General features: G+C 34.1%; 2 protein-coding genes across 2 annotated transcripts in view; one reads left to right on the top strand and one right to left on the bottom strand.

The window, feature by feature from the left end:
• The first annotated feature begins 543 nt into the window (after window positions 1-543).
• Window positions 544-17,013, top strand: LOC111056459 (ras and EF-hand domain-containing protein). Its single transcript, XM_022343821.2, has 5 exons — window positions 544-2,422; window positions 7,956-8,166; window positions 9,217-9,398; window positions 15,140-15,283; window positions 16,133-17,013. Exons 1-5 carry the CDS (start codon window positions 1,532-1,534, stop codon window positions 16,250-16,252), a joined length of 1,548 nt encoding a protein of 515 aa, XP_022199513.2. The 5' UTR covers window positions 544-1,531; the 3' UTR covers window positions 16,253-17,013.
• Window positions 16,799-25,057, bottom strand: part of LOC111056461 (aminomethyltransferase, mitochondrial) — a 23,475-nt gene continuing 15,216 nt past the window's right edge. The window contains exons 3-6 of the mRNA XM_039423936.1: window positions 22,188-22,345; window positions 20,441-20,769; window positions 19,374-19,456; window positions 16,799-18,271 (exon numbers count right to left, since the gene is read on the bottom strand). Coding sequence (XP_039279870.1) covers window positions 17,916-18,271; window positions 19,374-19,456; window positions 20,441-20,769; window positions 22,188-22,345 — 926 coding nt within the window. The 3' untranslated portion in view covers window positions 16,799-17,915. The remainder of the gene's footprint in view (window positions 18,272-19,373; window positions 19,457-20,440; window positions 20,770-22,187; window positions 22,346-25,057) is intronic.

The following is a 25,057-nucleotide window of genomic DNA, read 5'->3' as shown; positions in this document are numbered from 1 at the left end:
AGACTTTTTTGTAATTTCATTGTTCAGGATGCATTCAAAATCATTATTCAGTATTGAGCAGTGAAGATAGTAATCTTTTTTATAAGTTAACTTTCAAAATACTCCACCCCCTAAAATTCGAAGATTTTTTTATTGTACTCAATTTCACCATTTGTAAATAGGGGCTTGAGCTGGAAGAGTGAGTAGGACGAGTAGAGCTAAATTTTCGGAAGTTTACCGAAATCGTTTAAATTTTCGTAAGTTTATCGCAATATATTATGAGCTCTCTAATGTAAATTTGAATTCATTCATTGGTTTCAAATCTCAAGTATGAACTTTTTATTTATTCTGATAGATAATCAACAGTGTAATTGAATTAAAAATTAAATGATTTCAATGCCTTTGACCTTGTAGGTTTTAGAAGCAAGATCAAGCCCTATCAGTAGGCAGAGGCAATAATTTATTGATGATTCGATAGGGACGATATCAAAGCTGGTTTTTAGTCATTAAATCTTGAATCTGTCAGAGCAGAAATAAATTCTTGGGATTTTTATTACTCAGACGGAATTTTTTCGAGTAAACAGTTTGATGTGAGATGAAGAGTAGGGTGTATGCTTGCTGATTCGCTTCTCAGCAGAGTAACATGGGCCGGTCTCTGCTGGCTGTGGCCATTGCCATTGCTTGTGTGCGAGTTCCTGTTATGTAACCACTTTGCAGCTCAGCTTAGAAGCCCGCACTCCGCACTGCTTCGAGTTTCTCACCAGTCGATCAAAAACACGGTGAATAGCGCGGTTGTGCCCTGTGTCTTCTACGTGTTTCCATCCCCGATACGTGGTGCCAGTCTGCGAATTTTCGTGTTTTATATACCAGTGTATTTTAAGAACTCAAATAGGTGCGTGTGAATTTGAAAATAACACGTTGTGCATCGATAACTACAGTAATATGAGAATTGCTGTTAGGGCCGACCTCCTAGTGAACGTTACATAACCGGCGGATTTTCTTACTCTCAATCAACACAGGTTCCCTGGAGAAGCATCTTCCACTGTATATTTTCTTCCAGTGTATATTTTATTGATAACCCACCGTATAGAAGAGTAATAGTAACTGTTTCTACCATTTTTAGATCTTGTATTTAAGTTATTATTGACATAGCCTGCTCCTGCAAAATAGAAAATAGGCTTCATAGTGAGTTCTTTTTTAATTTTATCATTGCAGTTAGAAAATCCAAAATAGATCTATTACAATTATTATTAGATTTCACATCAATTGAATAATAAATATCCTGAATTATCAAGTATATAATTGAATGTAATTTATATAGAAAACTGCTGCTGAATAAATATTCATTTCTCAAGTAATATTTTAATAGGTAAGCTATTCCTCATCAAATACATTTTTTAAATTAATCTTTTGAGAAGTTCTTCGTTTTTGAATACACATTGGAACTCACTAAACCTTCAAGACCCCGTAAATTTATTCAGGCTTATTCTCAATAGCTGATTTGGAAAAATGAATAGATTGACTTCAATGTCACAGTCACGTACAAGTGGGAATGTCTGAAAGTTCCAAGCCCAGTAAATCTTATTGCGAATTAAACGACATAAAGTTGAAAACAAATTCACTTGATAGGAAAAACAAAACAAAACTTTCGTCTTTGATCAGATTCAGTTTAAAAAGGACATTCAGTATGAGTTCGAAGAATAAGGAGGTTGAGAAAGGGGGAGAGGATGAACCGGTAACTAGTACAACAACGACGACAGCAAAGAAAGGCGGCAAGAAGGGGAAGAAGAATGCTTTGACAAAAACTAAGACGATTGGGAAGTCGGAGGCAGGCGAAGGTAGTCCGGAGAACAAGGGCTCTTCGTCGAAGGCGGCATCGATGGTGCGCCGCTTGAGCTTAGATAAGATCGTTCCGAAGCTGAAGGGAAAGTCGAGAGAGGAGAACGGCGACGGTCGGAGGTCGACGACGCCTGACATCAAGGAGCAGACGGCGGCTGCAGTCGATCTGCGGCAGGAGCTGGAGGAGGCGGAGAAGAAGCGTCGCGACGACCTGTCTGTACCAAAGACGTCGGAGGAGTCAGGTGACCTGAGCGGCGACGACTACAGGACGCCGGTGTGTCAGTCTCCGGAAGGCTCCGTGTCTGACGGTCGGCCTCCACCTGACAGTGCCGGCTCCGAGGCCTCATTCGAGTCAGCCATACAAACGTCCAAGTCGAGTCCCGAGTCAGTCAGGATGGAGCGATCCGTCAGCGACACCGAAACCATCACCCCGACCGACAACCTGCTGGATCCGTTGACTGACGCGTCGTATCCCGTCGACCCCAAACTAAATCAAAACTCAGTGACCGAGAAACCTGCAGCGACGGTCACATCGAAACCCTCCTCCACTCAGTCAAAGGATAGACCGAAACTAGAAAAGTCGCCATCTATTAGGAATTCAGAGGTAATCAATATTACGTAATCAACTCCAACTTTTCATTAGCACTCTGTTCAATGTAATGTAACAAAAATTTAGAGTGGGCCCAATGTATTATACATGTATTTACCTACTTATTAGTTGCTTGATCATCATGATGAACTCCAACTTTTCATTAAAATACTACCTCTTTTCAATCAACTCATAAGTAGGTAAATATTATACATTGGCTCACTCTTCATTTGTTAAACTTTGTTACAATTATTTCCCCAACACAAATATAATATCTCGAAAAGAATTAACAGATTAGAAGCAGCCCTGAAAGGCTTTAACTAGTTCAAATCATTTCCGAAATAGGATACACCGTGCCTGTAGTGCTTCACAGCCTTGGATTGTTATATAACTCTAGGCTTGTTATATTTTTCAAGAAAAATATTGTTTACATTCTACTTGGAAGAGATGAATGCCTGTTCAGCATAGTTGAAACCTTTCCAGTTCCAAATAACGATCAATAAGAAATTGAATATGGACTGGTGATAATATATCAGATATGGTATTAGTTTAATCAAGTATTATTACGATATTTTTCTAGTGAGGGATGAACTTGAATTTGAAAAGCATAGGTAAGGATTTTGTTAAAGATTGCCTGTTTAGCCTAGTCGAAACATTTCCAGTTCTAAATAGCGATCCGTTTACTCAGTGATTACGAATTTTCACTATAGAGGGATGAAATTGAATTTTGAAAATATAGGGAAGGAAAATTTTCATAAAGAATGCCTGTTTGGCCTAGTTGAAACCTTTCCAGTTTCAAATAACGATCAATAAGAACTATGGTGATACGATCAGTTTTCTCAGTAATTAGGAATTTTCTTTTTATTGAGGATGAACTTGAATTTAGAAAACTTAGGTAAGGCAAATTTTTAGAAAGAATGCCTGTTTAGCCAAGCCTTAGTTGAACTCTCTCCAGTTTCAAATAATGGTTTAGAAATATGGATTAGTGATACTAGTGATACCGACCTGATCGGTTTTCTCAGTGATTAGGAGTTTTCTCTATTGAGGGATAAACTTGAATTTGAAAACATAGGTAAGGAACAATTTTTTTAGAATGCTTTTGTTCAAGGGTGGTATCGAATAAGTATGCATGCCACTAGCCTGAATGTTGGGGATGATTGGGTGAGAGAGGTGTTTTGCAGCGGAGATTACAGCCGTTGAACACGCCACCGGTCGCTGGTCGCTGCAATCAGCATCGGTCGCTCGTTCATCGATCGGCTTCGAGCTGGCAGAGTGGGTGAAGGCGAAGGCTAAGGTGAAGGCAGGAAACTGGCAAACCGACCTTCCGGCCCGGTCACGGGGGCTTCCACTTTAATTAGCATCTGGCTCATTCATTCCACAGGGCAGAAAATAGATTAGAGGCGCTGTCCTCTGCTAGATCTGATTTTGGAGTTATCTGAATAAATTACTTACAGGAACTGCTGTTTTGGAGTTGCCCTGATTGCATAGCTTCGCGTGTCACCGTTATTAGCTCCACATTAAACACAAATAATTGTGCTTTTCAATGTTGACAAAACTGTAGTCTGTGGCTTCTCTTGGCATTTATTTCGAGGATTTTGTTGATGGATTGGAACGTTAAGCACTGCTAGCGGTCAGTACTTTTCAGTACGTCACTTTCCACCAATTTTCACGAAGGCTCCCACCCCCACCCTAGTTGGGGGATAAGAAGCCGCTATAACTTATTTATAGGCTGCTATTGAAATGAAGACATGGTTGTTTGAACGTATTTTCAATGCATTTATACATTTCTCCATTTTCTCTGTAATCTGCTGAATCAATTTTTATAGTGTTATTTGGAACGTACAATGTTTTAAAGTCAGAACTATACTTCCATAATTTCAGTTGAGTAGGCCTGCTAATATACAATAATCGGTACAAAAATATCTAGTTTCACAGTAACGTATCTAAAATAGCCCAATTTGGAATCTGAAGTCGAATCTTGGGAGCGGTATAATTTATAGGAGAGTGGGACACGCGCGAAGCTGATTTGTTTTTAAAAATTCAGGGATGTTGTATCCATGGACTTGGGGGATACAATATGATTCAACCCCTGGCTAAATATGATTTTAACTAAATATTAGTCTATAAAATTTTCCTCATGAGACAAGCCCAAGTCTTGTTTTATGTTGGAAGCTAATCAATAGACTGCACTGTCAATAAGTTCAAGCCCTTTAAATGTCAACATTTCTGACCTTGTTGACTCTCCCTATCTTCACAATAACAAAGACACTCGAGCATGATTACTCGGAAGCCTCAATGCTCAAAAAATACGTCCTAATCGCTTCTCAAAAACTTTATCTCACGAGTGGGGGATAGGCTCAATTCATTTTTGTGAAGATGATTAACGAAGAATATTACTTCCATTCCAAATTATAGAAGACCTTTTCTAATTCAGAATAGGTAAGCTATTTTCCATTTTAGGTTTTTCATAGAAATCAAATGAGAAAAGCAAACAGCATCTTTCGTGAATAAGACTCATTTATGAATCATTATTCTCATGAAATTAGAATGTAATTTTGCTGGAATACTGTTCATTTACTAGTAGTCCTAAATAGAATACAGCTCTTTATTTTAGCAGCTTATTCACAGCCACTATGAATATATCAATAGTATTTCAATATGTCTTGCTTTGAAAGTGTAGTGTATTTTCCTACTCATCATCTACAGACCTATATGGTTGTTGCGAGACTAATGGCGAACTTTGCTCCATCTAGCCCACAACATTTGAACATAAATACTATATAATAATATCAGTTATACACACTTATTTATTGAATTAAATCCTGAAATAGCTCCTTTCAATAATATAACAAACAAAAAGATTGTATTTAGAGATAACGCCATCAATTTATATATTTTCCAATAGTCTCATTAAGTGTCATATAGAATTATACTGAAACAGTAAAAATGCTCAATTTGAAAACATGTTTTTTATTTATAAATTTGATAATATTATGATTCGCAATATGTACCGTGCCCCGTATCTCTAAGAAATCTTTGATTGAACAGTTTTAGAGCTAAAAGATAACTGACTAGAGCAAACTACTGTATCACTGACAACTTTGATTAGACATGAATTGAGAGATAAAGTGAGAAGTCAGAATTACGCTACAGTCTTCTGCAGACAGTCTGATCCACCTCAAGCACTACTCAATACTAGCAACAGACTCTGTGCAATTTTTTATCACTTCTGATTCACGAATTGAGTAGATGTCAACAACAGTAGAAAGTAATGGGAACGCATTTGATGAGGGTCAAAAAGAAATTTACAAAATTTTTGAGTGTCCTCGTGCTCCACCGCAAAGTCCTGTTGAATCGAGGTTTCCATCACAAGTTTCAGATGACTGTTCAAATTTTGGATTCTCGTATATAAAGGTAACACTGAATGCATAAACTATCTTAAAATAAGCCCTTATTGAAAATAACAATGACATTCCTTGGATTAATCACTTTTCAAATTATCACCTACATAATATTATGCCGATCCAAATAAAAAAAAAAATGTCGTAGATGTCGCCATTATTATCTATCATTTAAATTTAATTTTGTAATTTTCAAATTTTGTAATTTTGTCTAGTGTTTGAGTAAAAATTAATTGATAATGAATAAAACCATTTGAATGATAATCATTGAAAATTATAATAAATGAACTACTGTACTTCTCCGTATAGAGTACAAACTTTCTTACCGCTCAAGAGAGGTTAAATAAACAAATTGTTACTTCAAGTTATGAAACTCTGAGTAGGTGTAGGACTCTCAAATGATTGAATAATTGTCTAATATTAGAAACTGAACTGAAGCGTTTGATAATATCGTCAATCCATTGAAATAATGTTGGGTAATTTTTATAGCATGAAAGCATATTTAGCACTCCTTAACTTACAAGTTGCAATATAAATCCCACTTATATTTGTTTTGTTTCATATAGAACATTGTTGAAGCTTCATCCAGTGACTGTTTATCAAGTAACCACATTTCTATCTGAATATCGCGTACTGTATTTTCATATCAGTTCTAACAATATGTGTAGGTACCAATAGGTCATATTTATTACGAAACAGAATAATAAATGATTCCAAATACTTCTCAATACCAATTGATTCGTTCTAATAAACTGTTAAAATTTGTTCTACGGTATGCTTATAACAAAACATACCCTGACTGTTATACTACAATATAATACACCTACCATTATGCACTATTAGAATATCCAGTCACCCCCCCCCTTATTAGAATATATTAAAGCCTACTCATGAGAACAGCTCAACATTTTTCCATTAGAAATTTAATCTTCTATTGAAAACAAAAAGCAACAGAGTAAATTTGGGATTTGCTTGAAAAAATAGTGTGCCTATCAAATTTCACATCAAAAATATTTTCCCCAAATATTGAACGCTAAAACAGTTGTACCCCACTTCAACAATATATATGAGTAGGTAGTTATCGCCTGTAATAATTAAAGGACATATATGAATTAGAACTGCCTTAATCAAAATATATGTCAGTATAAAAATGATCAATAGTATCACAAAAAAATAATAAAAAATCTGGTGTGGCTCACTCACACAACTTTCCTTGCCGTTATTAAAATGTATCACCTGACGTTAGTGTTCACGCGCATCTCAAGTCTACTATTCCAAGATCTGAGCCAGCTGGTGACAGAACAATAACGCTGGAGACACACGAAGTCTGCTATCTCTTCATAGTGAATGATTTAATAGAATCAACAGTTGCCAACAGTTTGCAATTGAAATAATAACATTTTCTCGAATTTAGAGTTTATTTTAAATTTTAGGTGAAAATGTTACTGATCATTAATTGTAGAGATTCTCATGCTCAATCTTTTCCACTCTTGGAATTTTTTGTTTTAATTGTATCTGAAGACTGATAATTGGGAATCTAAAATCAAACTTGCATAGATGGGTCGGAGCTTCTGGAATTTTTACAGATATGGGACTTGTGGCAGTTGATAGAGCTTATCAATGACTATTTTAGGTATAAATTTGATCAAAATCGTTGGAGCCATTTTCGAGAAAATCGCGAAAACCCCTGTTTTTGACAACATTTCGCCATCTTGAATTAATTGCATTAGATCGAAATTGTTCGTGTCGGATCCTTATATTGCAAGGACCTTAAGTTCCAAATTTCAAGTCATTCCGTTAATTGGGAGATGAGCTATCGTGTACACAGACGCACATACACTCATACACACACACACACACACACACACACACACACACACATACAGACCAATACCCAAAAACCACTTTTTTGGACTCAGGGGACCTTGAAACGTATAGAAATTTAGAAATTGGGGTACCTTAATTTTTTTCGGAAAGCAATACTTTCCTTACCTATGGTAATAGGGCAAGGAAAGTAAAAAGACATGATTGAATATTATAAGTAGGAATGTATCTTCTAATGTTTATATTAAGAAGGACGAATGCTACTATTTTTTGTCAGCTCTTAACTTTTTAAACTTCAAGTCGATCAATTTCTCTTTTTTCAGACTCAACAAGCACTGAGCGATAGAAGAGAGTCACTGTTCAAAATTCTTGTGATTGGTGAGCTAGGAGCTGGTAAAACAAGCATCATCAAGCGCTATGTTCACGAATTCTTCTCACAGAACTACAGAGCAACAATCGGCGTTGATTTCGCTCTCAAAGTTCTCAACTGGGATCAAAACACTGTCGTCAGACTACAGCTATGGGATATTGCAGGTAAGCTCAATCGGATCTATTGACCACACTGATAAAAAAGTGAGGCTTTTGTATTACAATATTGAAAAAAGCAGCCTTCGGTAAGACATGCATTTTTTGAGCAACCATCTTTATAAGAGATTTGACAGTTACCTGAACAAGAAAGTCGAATGAGATCGATATAGGCATGAATCAATCATTATTACTATATGAAAATATTTGACTCCTAATATAATTTTGATCCTCGAAATTTAGGAGGAACTTGAGTAGACGAAGAATTTTCAAAATGTTAAAGTTTATGCTCACAAATAAAAAAAAGTCAAAACATTAAAAATTGCATTTAGAAATATTTTTTGAGGTTCATTATATTTTTTTAAAAGCTGCTAGTTATGGGTTTAGAGTTCTTGAGAGAAAACGAAAATAAAAATATTTTTTCTTGCTGATCAGTAACTTTTTGTTCAATAGTAGAATTGACACATAGTAAGCAACTTTTCAAGCTAGAAGACAAGCCATGTTCACCATGCAAGTGAAAACGATCATTTTTGTGCATCCATAAAGATTGAATCATTGATTTATGTTAAATACTACCGTACACTATATGTGTGGTATGTAGTAAATTACTTCTCAGGGATCCTGAAAACACCTTCCTGAAAATCTCCTTTGGAAATTTTCTTATAATTGGTTTCCTGTGTCATCGTAAATTATTATGTGATCGATTTTAAATCCCTCAGAAATCAAAAATATTGATTTACAACTCTGTTCCTATCGTCTCTGATTCCAGCTTGATGATTGCAAGTATCATTATCGCAGATTATCCATACAAATACTACCTACTTGTTGAGATAATAATTTAATTCTATTTTTAATTTATTTCCTCCAAGTAATTATTTTAAAACAAAATATAGAATGTTATAATGAGAAATTAGTAAAGATATCAATGGAGTATTATTGGAAGAGATGATTCTAGATAGATAGATATTTGAAGCCTCATGTGAAATGGACTTCCAAGATTTAAATGGATGAATTTAAGTTTCATGTTAATAATTTAATTTTTGTATTGAATGTGCGCAGGACAGGAAAGATTCGGTAACATGACGAGAGTCTACTACAAAGAGGCTGTTGGTGCTTTGATTGTGTTCGATGTGACGAGAGCGGCGACTTTCGATGCCGTTCTCAAGTGGAAGCAGGATCTCGATTCAAAAGTCCAGCTTCCAGACGGTAGTCCAATACCTTGTATATTACTAGCAAATAAGGTGAGAAAATTACCCAATTTCTTACTGATATTCGATTCAACACTCCTCTAATTATTTTGAGAGAACTTAATTACTGTCTTTTGAATGTGAATAATAATAATTCTTTATAATTAATTCATTCTAGGCATAAATTTACTTGATTTTATGGGAATCCTACTTTGGATAAGGCGATATTTCATGAAATAAATATCTACAAACTATGTAGGCCCATAGTGAAATATTGGAGCAAATCATCAAGGGCCATGATAAGCAAATCATAAAGGGCTTAATCTCAAATTTTGAGAAAAATCAGTCTCTTGGAATTGTGATGTAGTATAACAACATATGTTTTGAATTTGTTATTACTGTTACTAAGTCTCCAAACAAACTCATTCCAATTCGAAACCTGTATAGTTCAAGTTATTAAAACCTTTCTTAAGGTATCAAATATGTCGTGTTTACTCTCATTCCTATTACAATTTTAATAACTTGATATTGTAAAATGAATACGATACTGAAGCCAGACAAGTTTAGTGTGGATCCAAACTTATCAACTGCAAGCAAGGAATGGACACATTGGCACAAAACTTTTCAGAACTTCATTACCAGTATCGCACCACAATCATCAGACTCTGAAAAGCTCAAAACACTTATCAATTTCATCACTCCAGATATTTATGAGTACATAAGCGAAAGTGGTACGTATAATGATGCTATATATATTTTAAGGAGAATCTATGTAAAACCTGTAAATGAAATATTTTCAAGACATAAACTATCTGCACGTCAACAACAGCCTGATGAGACTATTGATCAATATCTTCATGCCTTAAAACTATTAAGTAAAGACTGTGAGTTTAAAGCTGTGACAGCTGAAAGAAATAGGGATGATTATATTCGTGACACATTATTGCTGGAATGAAGTCTCCTACAATTCGCCAGCGTTTACTAGAGAATGTTGCATTAACACTAGAAGAGGCATATTTAGTCAAGCCAGATCCCTGGAACTTGCATATGCACAAGCATTAGCTTTCCAATCTTCATCCAATAAATGCAACTTCTTCCCAAAATACTCAAGCAAGCAATTAGAATACTGATTCAGAAAACTGTTTATTAGCTGCTGCTAATGAAAAATGCTATTTTTGTGGTTATCTGAGACATCCTCGGGTCAGCTGCCCAGCTAAAAAAACAATTTGTCATAATTGTGGAAAACAGGGCACTTTGCTAAGGTCTGCAGGTCGAGTAAATTACAAACCAAACAATCAAAAAAATCAAAAGATATTATGAACTCTATTGACCTAGCAGCTTCGCCCGGAGGATTGACAAAGAGTACAGTACAAGCCCTGGGTAATGGAAAATCTGTCTCTGCTTTGATAGATACAGGAGTTCTCTGAGTTTTATAAACAATTCTACTGCTCTTAACCTAGGTCTTCCTATAAGACCAGGTAGGGGTACTGTATCAATGGCGACTACATCAATCACATCCAATATAACAGGACAATGCTTAGTAGATCTTGTCATTCTTGATCACTGTTACAAACAAGCAAAACTTTCGGTCTTACCAGAGCTTTGTGCGGATATAATTGTTGGACATGATATTTTGAAAACCCATGAAAGTATAAAGTAGTTTTTGGTGGAAAAAGCCGCAGTTAACCGTATGCAGCGTGGCAGCCTCAACTGTAGAACCGGTGTCATTGTTTTCTAATTTAAAACGGAATGTAAACCAATTGCAATCAAATATCATCGACACAGTACGGATGATTTGAAGTTTATTGAAAATGAAGTAAGTAAAATGCTTAAAGACGATGTTATAGAGCCCAGCATTTCTCCATGGAGAGCTCAAGCGTTAGTGGTTACAAATGAAAATCATAGAAAAAGAATGGTCATGATTACTCCAAAACTATAATCGTTTTACATTACTGGATGCTTACCCACAATCAGTCTCTTGGAATTGTGATGTAGTATAACAACATATGTTTTGAATTTGTTATTACTGTTACTAAGTCTCCAAACAAACTCATTCCAATTCGAAACCTGTATAGTTCAAGTTATTAAAAACCTTTCTTAAGGTATCAATACTTATGTCGTGTTTACTCTCATTCCTATTACAATTTTAATAACTTGATATTGTAAAATGAATACGATACTGAAGCCAGACAAGTTTAGTGTGGATCCAAACTTATCAACTGCAAGCAAGGAATGGACACATTGGCACAAAACTTTTCAGAACTTCATTACCAGTATCGCACCACAATCATCAGACTCTGAAAAGCTCAAAACACTTATCAATTTCATCACTCCAGATATTTATGAGTACATAAGCGAAAGTGGTACGTATAATGATGCTATATATTTTAAGGAGAATCTATGTAAAACCTGTAAATGAAATATTTTCAAGACATAAACTATCTGCACGTCAACAACAGCCTGATGAGACTATTGATCAATATCTTCATGCCTTAAAACTATTAAGTAAAGACTGTGAGTTTAAAGCTGTGACAGCTGAAAGAAATAGGGATGATTATATTCGTGACACATTTATTGCTGGAATGAAGTCTCCTACAATTCGCCAGCGTTTACTAGAGAATGTTGCATTAACACTAGAAGAGGCATATAGTCAAGCCAGATCCCTGGAACTTGCATATGCACAATCATCAGCTTTCCAATCTTCATCCCAATTAAATGCAACTTCTTCCCAAAATACTCAAGCAAGCAATCAGAATACTGATTCAGAAAACTGTTTATTAGCTGCTGCTAATGAAAAATGCTATTTTTGTGGTTATCTGAGACATCCTCGGGTCAGCTGCCCAGCTAAAAAAACAATTTGTCATAATTGTGGAAAACAGGGCACTTTGCTAAGGTCTGCAGGTCGAGTAATTACAAACCAAACAATCAAAAAAATCGAAAGATATTATGAACTCTATTGACCTAGCAGCTTCGCCCGGAGGATTGACAAAGAGTACAGTACAAGCCCTGGGTAATGGAAAATCTGTCTCTGCTTTGATAGATACAGGGAGTTCTCTGAGTTTTATAAACAATTCTACTGCTCTTAACCTAGGTCTTCCTATAAGACCAGGTAGGGGTACTGTATCAATGGCGACTACATCAATCACATCCAATATAACAGGACAATGTTTAGTAGATCTTGTCATTCTTGATCACTGTTACAAACAAGCAAAACTTTCGGTCTTACCAGAGCTTTGTGCGGATATAATTGTTGGACATGATATTTTGAAAACCCATGAAAGTATTAAAGTAGTTTTTGGTGGAAAAAAGCCGCAGTTAACCGTATGCAGCGTGGCAGCCTCAACTGTAGAACGGTGTCATTGTTTTCTAATTTAAAACGGAATGTAAACCAATTGCAATCAAATATCATCGACACAGTACGGATGATTGAAGTTTATTGAAAATGAAGTAAGTAAAATGCTTAAAGACGATGTTATAGAGCCCAGCATTTCTCCATGGAGAGCTCAAGCGTTAGTGGTTACAAATGAAAATCATAGAAAAAGAATGGTCATTGATTACTCCAAAATATAAATCGTTTTACATTACTGGATGCTTACCCACTACCAAGAATCGATGATATTGTAAACAAAGTTGCAAATTATGAGTTTTTCAGTACTATCGACTTGAAAGTGCATACCACCAAATTACGATAAGGAAGAAGAAAAGCACTACACAGCATTTGAGGCATGTGGTCAACTCTACCAGTTTAAACGCATTCCGTTTGGGGTCACTAATGGAGTGCCCCATTGTTCATTAACGTGTAATTGACAAGTTATACGTCTGAACAGCTACAAGACACTTATGCTTACCTTGATGATGTTACAATCTGTGGCAAAACACAGGAGCAACACGATATAAACTTGAAAAAGTTTATCAACGCTGCAAACAAATACAACCTAACTATCAATAATGAGAAGTCTTCATTTTCACTGAAATCGATCAACTTGCTGGGCTATCATATTCTAACAAAAAACTATCAAGCCTGACCCCAGCCGATTGGAGCCACTGAAAAATTTACCTCCGCCTAGAGAGACTGCATCGCTGAGGAGGACCCTTGGTATTTTCACATTATGCATCACTAATACCAGATTATGCCACTAAGGTGATTCCTCTTGCCCGTACTGCATTTTCCTTGTCTAAAGCAGGGTTACAATCGTTTGAAACTATAAAAAGTGAAATAATTGGATCTGTAGTAAGCTGCATTGACCCTGAAGCACAATTCATGTGGAAACTGATGCATCTGAGAGCACCATTGCTGCTACTTTGACTCAATCAAACCGTCCAGTTGCATTCTTCTCAAGGATACTTTCACCAGCAGAACAAAGACATTCAAGTGTTGAGAAAGAAGCACAAGCCATGTAGAAGCACTGCGAAAATGGCGTCACTACTTGGTTGGCAAGCATTTCAAGCTAATTACTGATCAGAGGTCGGTAGCTTTTATGTTTGATAACAACCGTCATGGTAAAGTGAAAAATGAAAAGATAATGAGGTGGAAACTGGAACTGTCTTGTTTTCATTACGATATTGTATATAGACCTGGCAAAGATAATATGGCTGCTGATGCTCTGTCTAGAGTATGTTCTTCAATCCAAAATCAGGAAAATCTATTAGTTGATTTACATGAGTCTCTATGCCACCCAGGCATAACCACGGTTGTACCACTGGGTTCGGAGTAAAAACTTACCCTACTCAATTGATGAAATCAGACGTATAACAAACTCCTGCAAAGTGTGTGCTGCTGTCAAGCCCAATTCTTCAAACACAAAGGGACTCTGATTAAAGCCACTTCTGCATTTGAACGGCTAAATATCGATTTCAAAGGCCCTCTGCCTTCATCAAGTCGAAATCGTTATTTATTGGTAATAGTAGATGAGTTTTCACGGTTCCCTTTTGCTTTCCCATGTCCAGACATATCATCATCTACAGTTAAATCAAAACTGAAAAGCCTGTTTTCTACGTTTGGGGTTCCTAGTACATACATTCAGACAGAGGAACATCATTTATGAGTCAAGATTGAAAAATTACCTAACTGCATGGAATTGCAACTAGCAGAACCACTGCTTACAACCCAGCAGGTAATGGACAGGTTGAAAGATATAATGGTATCTCATCAAGGGCCATGATAAGCAAATCATAATAAAGGGCTTTATCTCAAAATTTTGAGAAAAATCAGTCTCTTGGAATTGTGATTAGTAGGCTATGATGATGTTGAGGGTTGAACAAAATTGATAAAAAAATCAACTAAGTTGGTGGTTTACAAAAAAACAAAAAACAAAACAAGATAAAACAATGCGTTTGAATGAAGTTAAAGCTCAACATCTCCTTGATAATATTTTCAAGTTATTCTGTGTAATCATATATTATCATGTTAATCTTCCAAAATTATACAATTATTTTTTTGTTGAGGGTGAACTCTAAGCTTGAACTCTAGGCTTGTGCGTGTGTAATGAGGAGTTTGATAATGAGAGATGAATGAAACTACATTTTTAGGTGGTTTCCGAAACCACCGGGAAGAGAATTTACAGCTCATAAATCATATTTACTTGTAATTTGAATAATTAATCCATGTTTGGTATCGTCCACAGTTCTTCGTTTGTCACAAACAAAATTTTTGTGTCGCAGTTTAAATACCAGGTTTCATTACTGCACTATTGTAGATACGAGTCATTTTACGTGCAAAATTTATTCTTTCCATATTGTTTCTGCAAAATGGAATGTTCTAGAATCTACAGTTTCTTTTTTGTTATTATTTACAGTGTGACCAGCCAAAAGAGGGAATAGTGAACGACAAAGAGAAAATGAATGAGTACTGCAAGCAAAACAATTTTTCTGATTGGTTTGAAACGTCAGCTAAAGAAAATATCAATATTGATAATGCAGCCAAGTGTTTAGTTGAAAAGGTAAGCGAGAGAAGTTCTGTTCAATTATTTAGATTCCAAGTTACAGATAAATCGTCATTGTTTTTAAATGTATCATGAATAATTATCGTGATCATTTTTTTAATCACAGGAGAGTTTTCTTATCAAACTCCATTGAATATGTCAATCTACTCATGAGCTCATAGCAGTTCATAGCAGCTCATAGTAATTATTTCTCAAGATTATGGCAGTTTGTATTCATAGCAAAATGGTAATTGACTTAGTGATAATAAAACATGACTGTTTGTGAGTATGAGAGCAAGCAGGAGAAAGTTCTGAGTGAACATGAGATTATTGTGAGTATACACACCACACAGCAGAATAGCCAAATAATTGAATGATTCGAGGCAAATTTGATTACAGTAGTAGGAAATCTTTCAACATTTTGTAAGATACTTGAAATATAACCGGTATCAGGTATTTGAAGGAAATGTTGACCTACTTGAAGTTCATAAATAAAAAAGTACTCTAACACAATTACAGTATTTATGCATAGTATATATAACAAAATATCTATAGATGAATCAGTCAAGTTGATATGTTATAATCACAGAATACAATATGAATTCTGTGGTTATAATGAAAGAACAACGTTTTTAATATTCAAAAGCCAGTAGCCCAAAATTTATGTAAAATCATTTGACAAGGTAATTTTCCAATATTTAATTAGTTTTTTGGGTCATTCATTTTGTTTATTATTGCGTTCATAATATTGGGAGAGCAGCAATAATTAATTAGGTCTATTGTAACGTAAGTCTGGCAACAGAGAAATGATTATATTCCCTGTACCGTAGTGAAAGAATCCAATTCCTCAATTCTATTTTTTCACAGATTCTTCAAAACGAGAAATTCAACCAGAAAGGCGATTCACAAAAGGATGGGAACAGAGTGTCCCTTGGTGGTAGGGGCCAAGCTGAACTACAGGATGGCAAAAAGAAGTTCTGTTGTTGAAAATTTGTTGAACTCTTGCGCCTGATGTAGGCCTACTATTCCAACCGCTGTTTTTACAATAATTTTAATAATGAGTGACTCCATCATCATCAGACTCGTGATTGATTCACATCGTGTGGGGCATCCGGGTTCAGAACCTTGGAGATGCAAACTCTAGTTTAATTCAATTTCAGATTTTAAAACGCCTCATGATACATGCTATGATAATGTGGAGAGTATTTCCTTTCAGGAGTCAATTCAGCAACTGCATTTTATTACAAAAAAGTATTATACAATAATATTTCCGGGATTATCTTATCAGTCAGAAAATTTCCCGCATTCAAGTCAAAATTTTAAACTCGTGACCAAGTTCTAGAAAAAATGTAAATTAATTATATATATATGAGTTTCGTAACATTATAAATGTATAGTTTTTAAAATAAATGTTGTAAGTTCTATGATAAAGCAAGTATGCATATTTTTTCATTTGGGTACATAGCTTTATACAAAATCTTCCGAATCCATAATCAAAAATATTCTCGATAATTTTTTTAATCGAGATCAACATAATTGAAATCATGAAGCTAATGAGCTTACTCATCATAAGATGAATTATTCCATCATAAATTTTATCAGAGACTAATGCTCCACATCATGTGCCATGAAAGATATATATATATCGTATATTGTTGATCATATTTATATCATTTGTGTAGACATCTAGGATTTTAAAATTTTATATTTATGTATCAAAGAAATAAATAATTCAATTTGTTAAACTCTGTGATTTCTTCTTATGTTTTATTCCTTTGCAGTGTTATAAGTTGTTAAGCGGTTATGAGCCGCTTCCCTGAGCCCATGCAGTCTGTTTTCACAAACTTTCATTGATGATTCATCATATGCAAAATGAGGTGGTATTGTAGAATTAATATTAGTTTGGATTTTCAACTTTTAAAGTGCTATGCCATCATGTAGATGACATGAAATGTAATTTCCAACTCAGAATAGAATATTTTGAAGATTTATTTCACCACTACAGAAACTTGAAATTCCATATTTAGGAAGACTGGGCTTAATCAATTATTTCCCCTGTCAAAAAGCAACGTACATATGGAGAACCTTACATAAAAGCGCTACTCTGTGATCTATCACATTGAAAAATGTTTTTAATATCCAGCGAATTTCGGGGATTAAAAAATTATTCAATTCTATTTAATAATTCACAACTGCTGTAGCTGAAAGTTTAGAAACTCAGTAAAGGTACCTAGTGATTCTATTATACTTCCTTTAATAAAAGCAAATGGAAGTAGGGCTGTATTGCTAATCCATTTTTTCTTTGCAGAATCATTGAACTAGAGAGAGATTGTTTGCTACGATAGAGTAGACACTGGATACTACTGGAAAGTGATAGTTTGAAGGATTTCGTGTGACTGCCTAAAATCTATCAGTTATAAGGAAACGATATTGTGAAAGGGCCTGTTGCAAAAACAATATATCAATTCCTTCATGTTGACAGAATTTTTTACGCAACCAATGCGACCAAATCATCAAGCTGCGTTGAATTACTCACTTCCTTCTCACGGAGACTGAATCTTCTAATTCGCGTACAATCGATCGTTTTTTCTGAATAGTCTACCACAGCAATGAATTAAAATGATGGATCATCAACTTTTATAAATTATTTTTAATTTTTGTTTTTCTTTTGAATATAATATTTGGTTGGTAGGAACGGTACTTTGCACACTTCCATGTCGTACTTTTTGTCTCTGATTTGCACTTGAACTTGAGTGCCGGGCTTGACGAAGTCTTTCTTGACATATCCCATGGCAATGTTGTAGCCGAGACTGGGCGACGGACAGCCACTAGTGATGCTGCCTACCATTTGATTGTCCACAAAGATTTCGGCGCCTTTCCTCGCTGCTGGCTCGCTTCCCTTGCCCAAACTTTTCAGGCCAACTCGCTTCTTGTAAGGTCCCCATTCCAGTTCAGACAGGATGATTGGAGCTCCATTGAAGTCCTTCATTTGTCTTCTCCTCTTAGCTGGGAAAAAGATTATACTGTTATTGTTGTGGCATGTTCACAAAAAATATTTGTAAAATCAAAACTTGATTGGGCTTGAACATGTTCGAAACATTCATTATTCATAAACAGAATAGTAATTTGGAAGGTTGGTAAGATCAATATAAATAAATTGCTATGCGTATAGGATATGACTTATTTGCACACGCATATATTCCATTGGGATTCACAAAATCTTTCTTCCTTTATTTTCCTCAATCTTTCTTATTTTTTCGATTAATTAAATAAATAAATATATCATCTTGAAAAAATTATGAAAGGAGAATTAATGCGGAAATAATGGGTAATTGATATTCGGATCAATTTTTAAAAATTATGAAAGGTCGTCACGAATAAAAATGAAACTCGATAAAATGTAAAAACACACTAAAAAATGAGATAGAATATTCAAAATTGTTGTATTAACTGTCCTTGAATTATTTGGAATCAATATGAAGCTCTATCACTTACTGCATGAGTAATATCACTTATAATTACAACCATAGAGAAACAATAGCGTAAGTAGATATCCTTTGGTATAGGAGGACGTTTATGTCGCAACTTTTACTGTTATCTCAAGCCGATAGTTCATGTAATTCTTTTCCGTGAAGCTGTGTGACACTGGTAGTCTCTCATATTGTGCCTTTCATACACTCTTACCCCAACAAAACAGTAAAATTCGACAATAATCAACAGCAATCGGCTTGAGATAACACAAAAAGTTGCGACATAAACGCCCTATACCATGGGATATCTACTTATTGAATGAAAAAGACTAAGAAATTGTCAAAAAACCACTGATTTATTGATAGTTAGAAATAAATCAGTGTTATTTTGACAATTTCTTAGTCTTTTTCATTCAATATGAATAATTACCACAATATCAACTTCTCAACTAAACAAAAAAAAAGATATCTACTTACGCTATTGTTTCTCTATGGTACAACTATTGAGGTGCAATGAAAGTAAGAATATAATACAATGCAGCGAGAATAATGAAATGTGGAGCCTTATGAACAGATAAATGATACTCGAGTTCCAACTCATGATTTAATCAATATTACAAAATCGGTTTCCCACTTACCAACAGTGAATCCGAGGCCAGCTTGAGCTGGAGTTACAGTTTCATCAATATCGTTGCCATACAAGCATAAACCAGCTTCAATCCTACAAAATACAAATATGCTGATAAGAAATTTCATGTTACATATTAATAGAATGAAACAATACAAAACATTTATTATGAAATTTAAAATGTTAGCCCAAGTCAATAGATACCTGAGCCCTATCATATAATAAGAATCGTACGGAAAAAGTAAACTTATGATAAAATAATTATAGAAATAAAAATATAAATTACTATGATATAAATTATTTACATCATCTATATAAATAAAAAGAGGCTTTCTACACGATGCTATTTTATATTATAAATATATTAATTTTTATTTATTTAATATTTATTGCTGACTTACATTCATTTATGAGTTGAAAATAGACATTAACCAATACAAAACAAGATGAATAGATAAGACAGTTTCAATAGGTTATATATACTTATAACAACATGGCTATATAATACATAATATTATCTACTTATATTAACATTTTATACATCAAAGTTTTTGTAGGAAAAAAATACTAGAGTGCAATTATTTCTCTATGAATGCCTTGTTTACTGATTGATCAGCCTTTTCAAGTAACAATTCCATGTAGGATGTATTAAAGGTAGACAGCTCTTACAGCCCTACAAAGCAAATATTCTTGAATAATAAATATAAATTTGTAAGCATACGTTAGTTGGACCTCACTCACGTCATTCAATTTGAATCATCTATCAATATACTAGAAGTTTAAAACGAGTTGGACAAGATAAGGTTGACTTACATAATAATATTATTGAAAAATATTTTTATAATCTCCACATTACATAACGTATCAATTTAAATTTATCAACACATTTCGCGTACGGTATACTCAGTGTAGGAGGCGATACTACTTTTCATTTTTTATTAATTCTTGATAAGAAAATATGTTTGGTATTTTTTCATTTTATCTCGCACAAAAGTGAATTTGTATGGATGATGTATTCAATAATATTGAATATTGAAATAACTGATTATTTTTCAAACATGTCAGATTGATGCTCACCTCAAAGTATCTCGAGCTCCTAATCCAGCCATTTTGACAACTTCGGGGTACTTCTTCAGGAGTTTTGATACAATAAATGGAGCTCTTTCTGATTTGACAGATATTTCCACACCATCCTCACCAGTGTATCCGCACCTAGAGACTCTGCAATCCTCGATTCCACAGACAGTACCAATTTCACTTTTCATGAAATAAAGTTTTTCCAAATCAATGTCGGTGAAAGGCTGCAGAATTTCAGCTGTACGCGGACCCTGAATTGCGAGGAGAGATTGTTTTTCCGGACTCAGAAAGCGTACTGTTACATCTTTTCCTTGCTTTCTGAATTCGTCCTGGAAAATAGTTCATTTTATTATTATAAAATTAATATATTTTTATAATTTACCTAATATATTTTATTATAAAAATACAATAAAATTGTATTATTATTGATATTAAATACCACAATAAATGATACAGAACAAATATTGTAAATAATCCAATATTCTATATATACTCTCTTTTGTATAATATAGATATTTAAAATTGAATAAGTGAACAAATTGAAAATTGATTACGATCAAATAAATGGGATATTATGGATCAATTAGATAAATGAATAAATGATCGATTTTCAATTTATAGAATAGTTGACAGAATGCAGATTATAATTATTGACTTATGTAATAAGAATGGAGATTTGGGAATTGAGTTTTCTTCTGTAACATGAAAGATCTAGATAGGCCTACTACAGATGTTTGCTTATAGGAGAGGTCAATATTACAGTTACTGTATAAACTTTATATAGTAAAACTGTAGTCAATATTAAGATGAGAATTCAAAACTATAACCGATTCAACCATACTGAGTGCCAGTATAATACGTAATTGATGCTATTAATCTTAACTGCATTTAAATACGAAAACAATGGCTAGATTAAGTACCTTTCAGCTGTAGTCTCCTAGTAATAATAATAATTTATTGTTGTAGTTTTAGAGAAGCACATAAGCACAGAACAATCTTATCCAACTGAGCATATTATACTATAATACAGTAGCAGATAATAAAAGTACAATGATAATTCTTGACAGAATCTGATGATCAAATTTTGTGTTATCATTTTTCTCGCAATTTCACTAGGCGTTCATAGTTCCACTAAATTCGAGACAACGTCTATAGTTGTAAGGTTTTAATTTATATATTCAAATTAATATGATTCGTATACTGAATGAAGAACTAGATATTGTCCAAAATCAAGACTCGATTTTTTAATAAATCTGTGGATGGACAATATATCTAGTCTTTTTATTCAGTACACACCGTGTCCCACGAAGAGATTTACACGTTTAATTTTAAATCACGTGCCCATTCATGCACCGAACTTTTTTTTAATTTTACACAGTTTACAAGTAGTAGATTCTAAAAATATTCTGGGATAAAATTTCAGCTCCCTCACCGTAGAAACAAAATGGCGGCATATTGAAAAACGATACCTACTTTAAAAACATTAAAAGTAAATATTATTCTGTACATTTATCCAGTTAGTATTTATATTTACTTCACAACTACTCAGAAAGTAATATATATGCTGAAGTGAACTTGTTAGTTCTTAAAATATAAACAATTATTCTTCCAAAGAGAAAATAATTTTCAATAGATTATTTAAATTCATAATTATTCAAGTGTGATTAATCACTGTATTATTATATAAGGACTCGCTCAATGTACCTAGAATACATTTTGTATTGTATTCTAGGTACCTTGGACTGACCTGTGTTCGGATCATCAGCTGTGAATCATGGTCTCTTCTGCCTGCATTGGATACAATAAATAAATGACTCGCAGCTTTGGTAACAATCAAATCATCCAGAATTCCTCCTGTAGAATCGTCTATGAATAAGCTAAGAGATGCTCCATTTTCTGGGAGACCTTGAACAAATGAAAAAAAAACATTGAGAATACAATATTTTTATAGATTTGATCTACTATTAGGCCTAGTCAAATTATTTTAAATAATTAATAAAATCGGTACCTGTTTCACAGAATAATTATTTACAATAGTATACCAGTACCGGTAAGCTAAGTTGGTACGCCCTCTTTAACAATCATACCGAGCATAATATTCCCAATTTTCTATTACCTACCCATTACCTATTTCAAGGTTATAAAATATCCCAAGAATAGAATAGTATGTAGGCATATAATAAAATTTCAACTAGTAGAAGGGTAGGGTTGGGCGATAGTCAGTTTATCACTTTCTCTTCCAGGAATATAATAACAATACTTAACAACTTAAGGTAGACCTACTTGATTGAATCCATGAGTGATAATTTTGATGATAATATAACAAATTATATCAAGAAAGAAATTTGAAAGTTGTGGTTGAGTTCATATTCTTAAATATTAGTGTCTCACTAATGTAACTGTGACTAATATATAAATTATGAATTGCGAAGAACTAAATTCTCCACATTATCCAAACAAGAGAGGTTACTTGGAAATGCATATTTCATTGTCAATTCTCTTTATTTGAAATACAATGTTACATAAGATAAAGATGGGAGTAATTCTACTCTAATAATGCTGGGTTATATAAACGAAAACATGATTTTTGTAGGATGATGCCCATGAGGTCTAGGCTTGTGGATAATCCACCAAAATAAAAAATATATGTGAGATTCACATTACTGCATTCCTTATAGATAAAATCGACGCTCCCCATTCAAACAAACTGTCTGTTCAAGTGAATCCCTTTTTCGTAAATTCTTTTTATGTGACACTGATAGTCTCTCATACTGAGAGAGTTAGAGTGTATGCGCGGCATACACTATCACCCGGCCAAGACAGTATAGTAATCTACAATAGTCGGCAGTAGTCGGCTTCAACAGTGAAATTTGGAACATAAACGTCCTACAGCATGGGATACGGTATCTTCTTAAGGCGAAACACCACAGGCCCTAGTTCAAAAATTGCCACCACGTAGCGCTTTAAAATCATGCGAAATACTTTATGCTATTACTCGCTCACTATTAGAGTAAAACTTGTTTTGAAAACTGATTTATTCTTGTAATATCTATATCCATGCCGCTACCATGTCGATTTATTTTTATTTTTTTATTTAAACAAAAATAAATTTCTTAATTTCAAAGGGATCCATTTTTTCAAGAAAAACAGGTAGTCATTTTGAAGATTTGATGATAAAAAATTTTTATCATTTTTCAGCTTGAAAATCGAACCAGTGGTTCCATCGGAATCATATTTACAAGTTTTATCTCTATGATTTTTTATGCGCTCCTACCCTCCACCCCATCCAAACGTCACTCAGGCACCTTCCACCCCAACACACAAGTCACTCACCCACCACCCCACCCACAAGTCAGCCTTCATTCTTAGTGCTCAGGCTGGTCACAACTTTTCTCAGTTCTTCAGCTTGTTCACTTGTCATATTGACAGTGATTGTGGCTAGTCCTAGGACATAGTATTTCCAGACGCACTTCACATATAATTTAGATTTCCGTATTATATATGTTTCTCTGGCATTTTCGGCCGGTAAAATGGATTCAAGACATACGGTGAAGGGAAAGAAGAAGTTGGTTCTTTCAGCCAGGAGAATGAAAAGGCGGCTACCACCAGAATTTCATGCTAACAGACGTAGAAGGTTAGTTGATTTCATTTCATATAATTAGATAAATTAAAATGTCACGTACTTTGGGCCTACTATAATATGAAGCAAATCATGCTTTGAATAATTGATATTGTTATTATGTAAATATGATTATATTCTCAGTTCGTATTATCTCAAGAGAGGTATTTCGTTATGTATGTTTTTATGTTTGTTAATATGAACAAACGCCAACGTTATTGACAACGCTATTCGCATAATTATTCAAGATATATGTCTGAATGGATAGGTACAGAGAGCAACCGGGTGATAGAAAAGCATGGCAAATTTGAATTGATCTTACAAAACTCACAGTACACTATTATTTAAAAGTAATGTTCATAGTGAGGTGATACAAATGCGACTAGATATTTCAAGAATCGGTCTTGTACAATATTTTTGTTCAGAACATACTGTTAACGATGTGACCTGAATTGAATTTATAGACTAAACCTATTTTTAATTCTGTAATCTTATCTAAATTTAGGAGAAAAATAGCTCAATGCAAGCTCTTTTTTTCTCGAATTTATAAGCATCACTTATACATGAAGTGAATTAAATAGAGAAAATTGTGATTGGAAATGTTCCCGATCCCAATGCTCATTACTTCTAATAAAGTAATTAGATGCTAATAATAGTCAAATGTATTCAATTAAAATTGTATGTCTCATGGTTGTATGATCCTTCTCTATATTCCCTATAGGAATTCACCCTCCACCATAAATACAATTATACCCTTACGAAGACAATATTTAGTATCACAGTAGCCCATTCTCTGTGTTGGAAATATGAATTTACAAATCCATTTGCTTCATACACTTTCTTTTCATATCCCATAATCACAAGTTTCCAGAATAATTTTTTTCTAAATTTAATTGCAGTGCAACGTCAACTCCTAAAGGAAAGAAGAGAAGACCACACAACAGAAAAGTACCAGTGCATTTGATGAAATGGAGATTACAGCAAAAGTAAGTAACTTA

This window comes from Nilaparvata lugens, chromosome 1, assembly GCF_014356525.2.
Source record: "Nilaparvata lugens isolate BPH chromosome 1, ASM1435652v1, whole genome shotgun sequence".
Taxonomy (NCBI): domain Eukaryota; kingdom Metazoa; phylum Arthropoda; class Insecta; order Hemiptera; family Delphacidae; genus Nilaparvata; species Nilaparvata lugens.
This window is presented reverse-complemented; position numbering and strand designations above follow the sequence as displayed.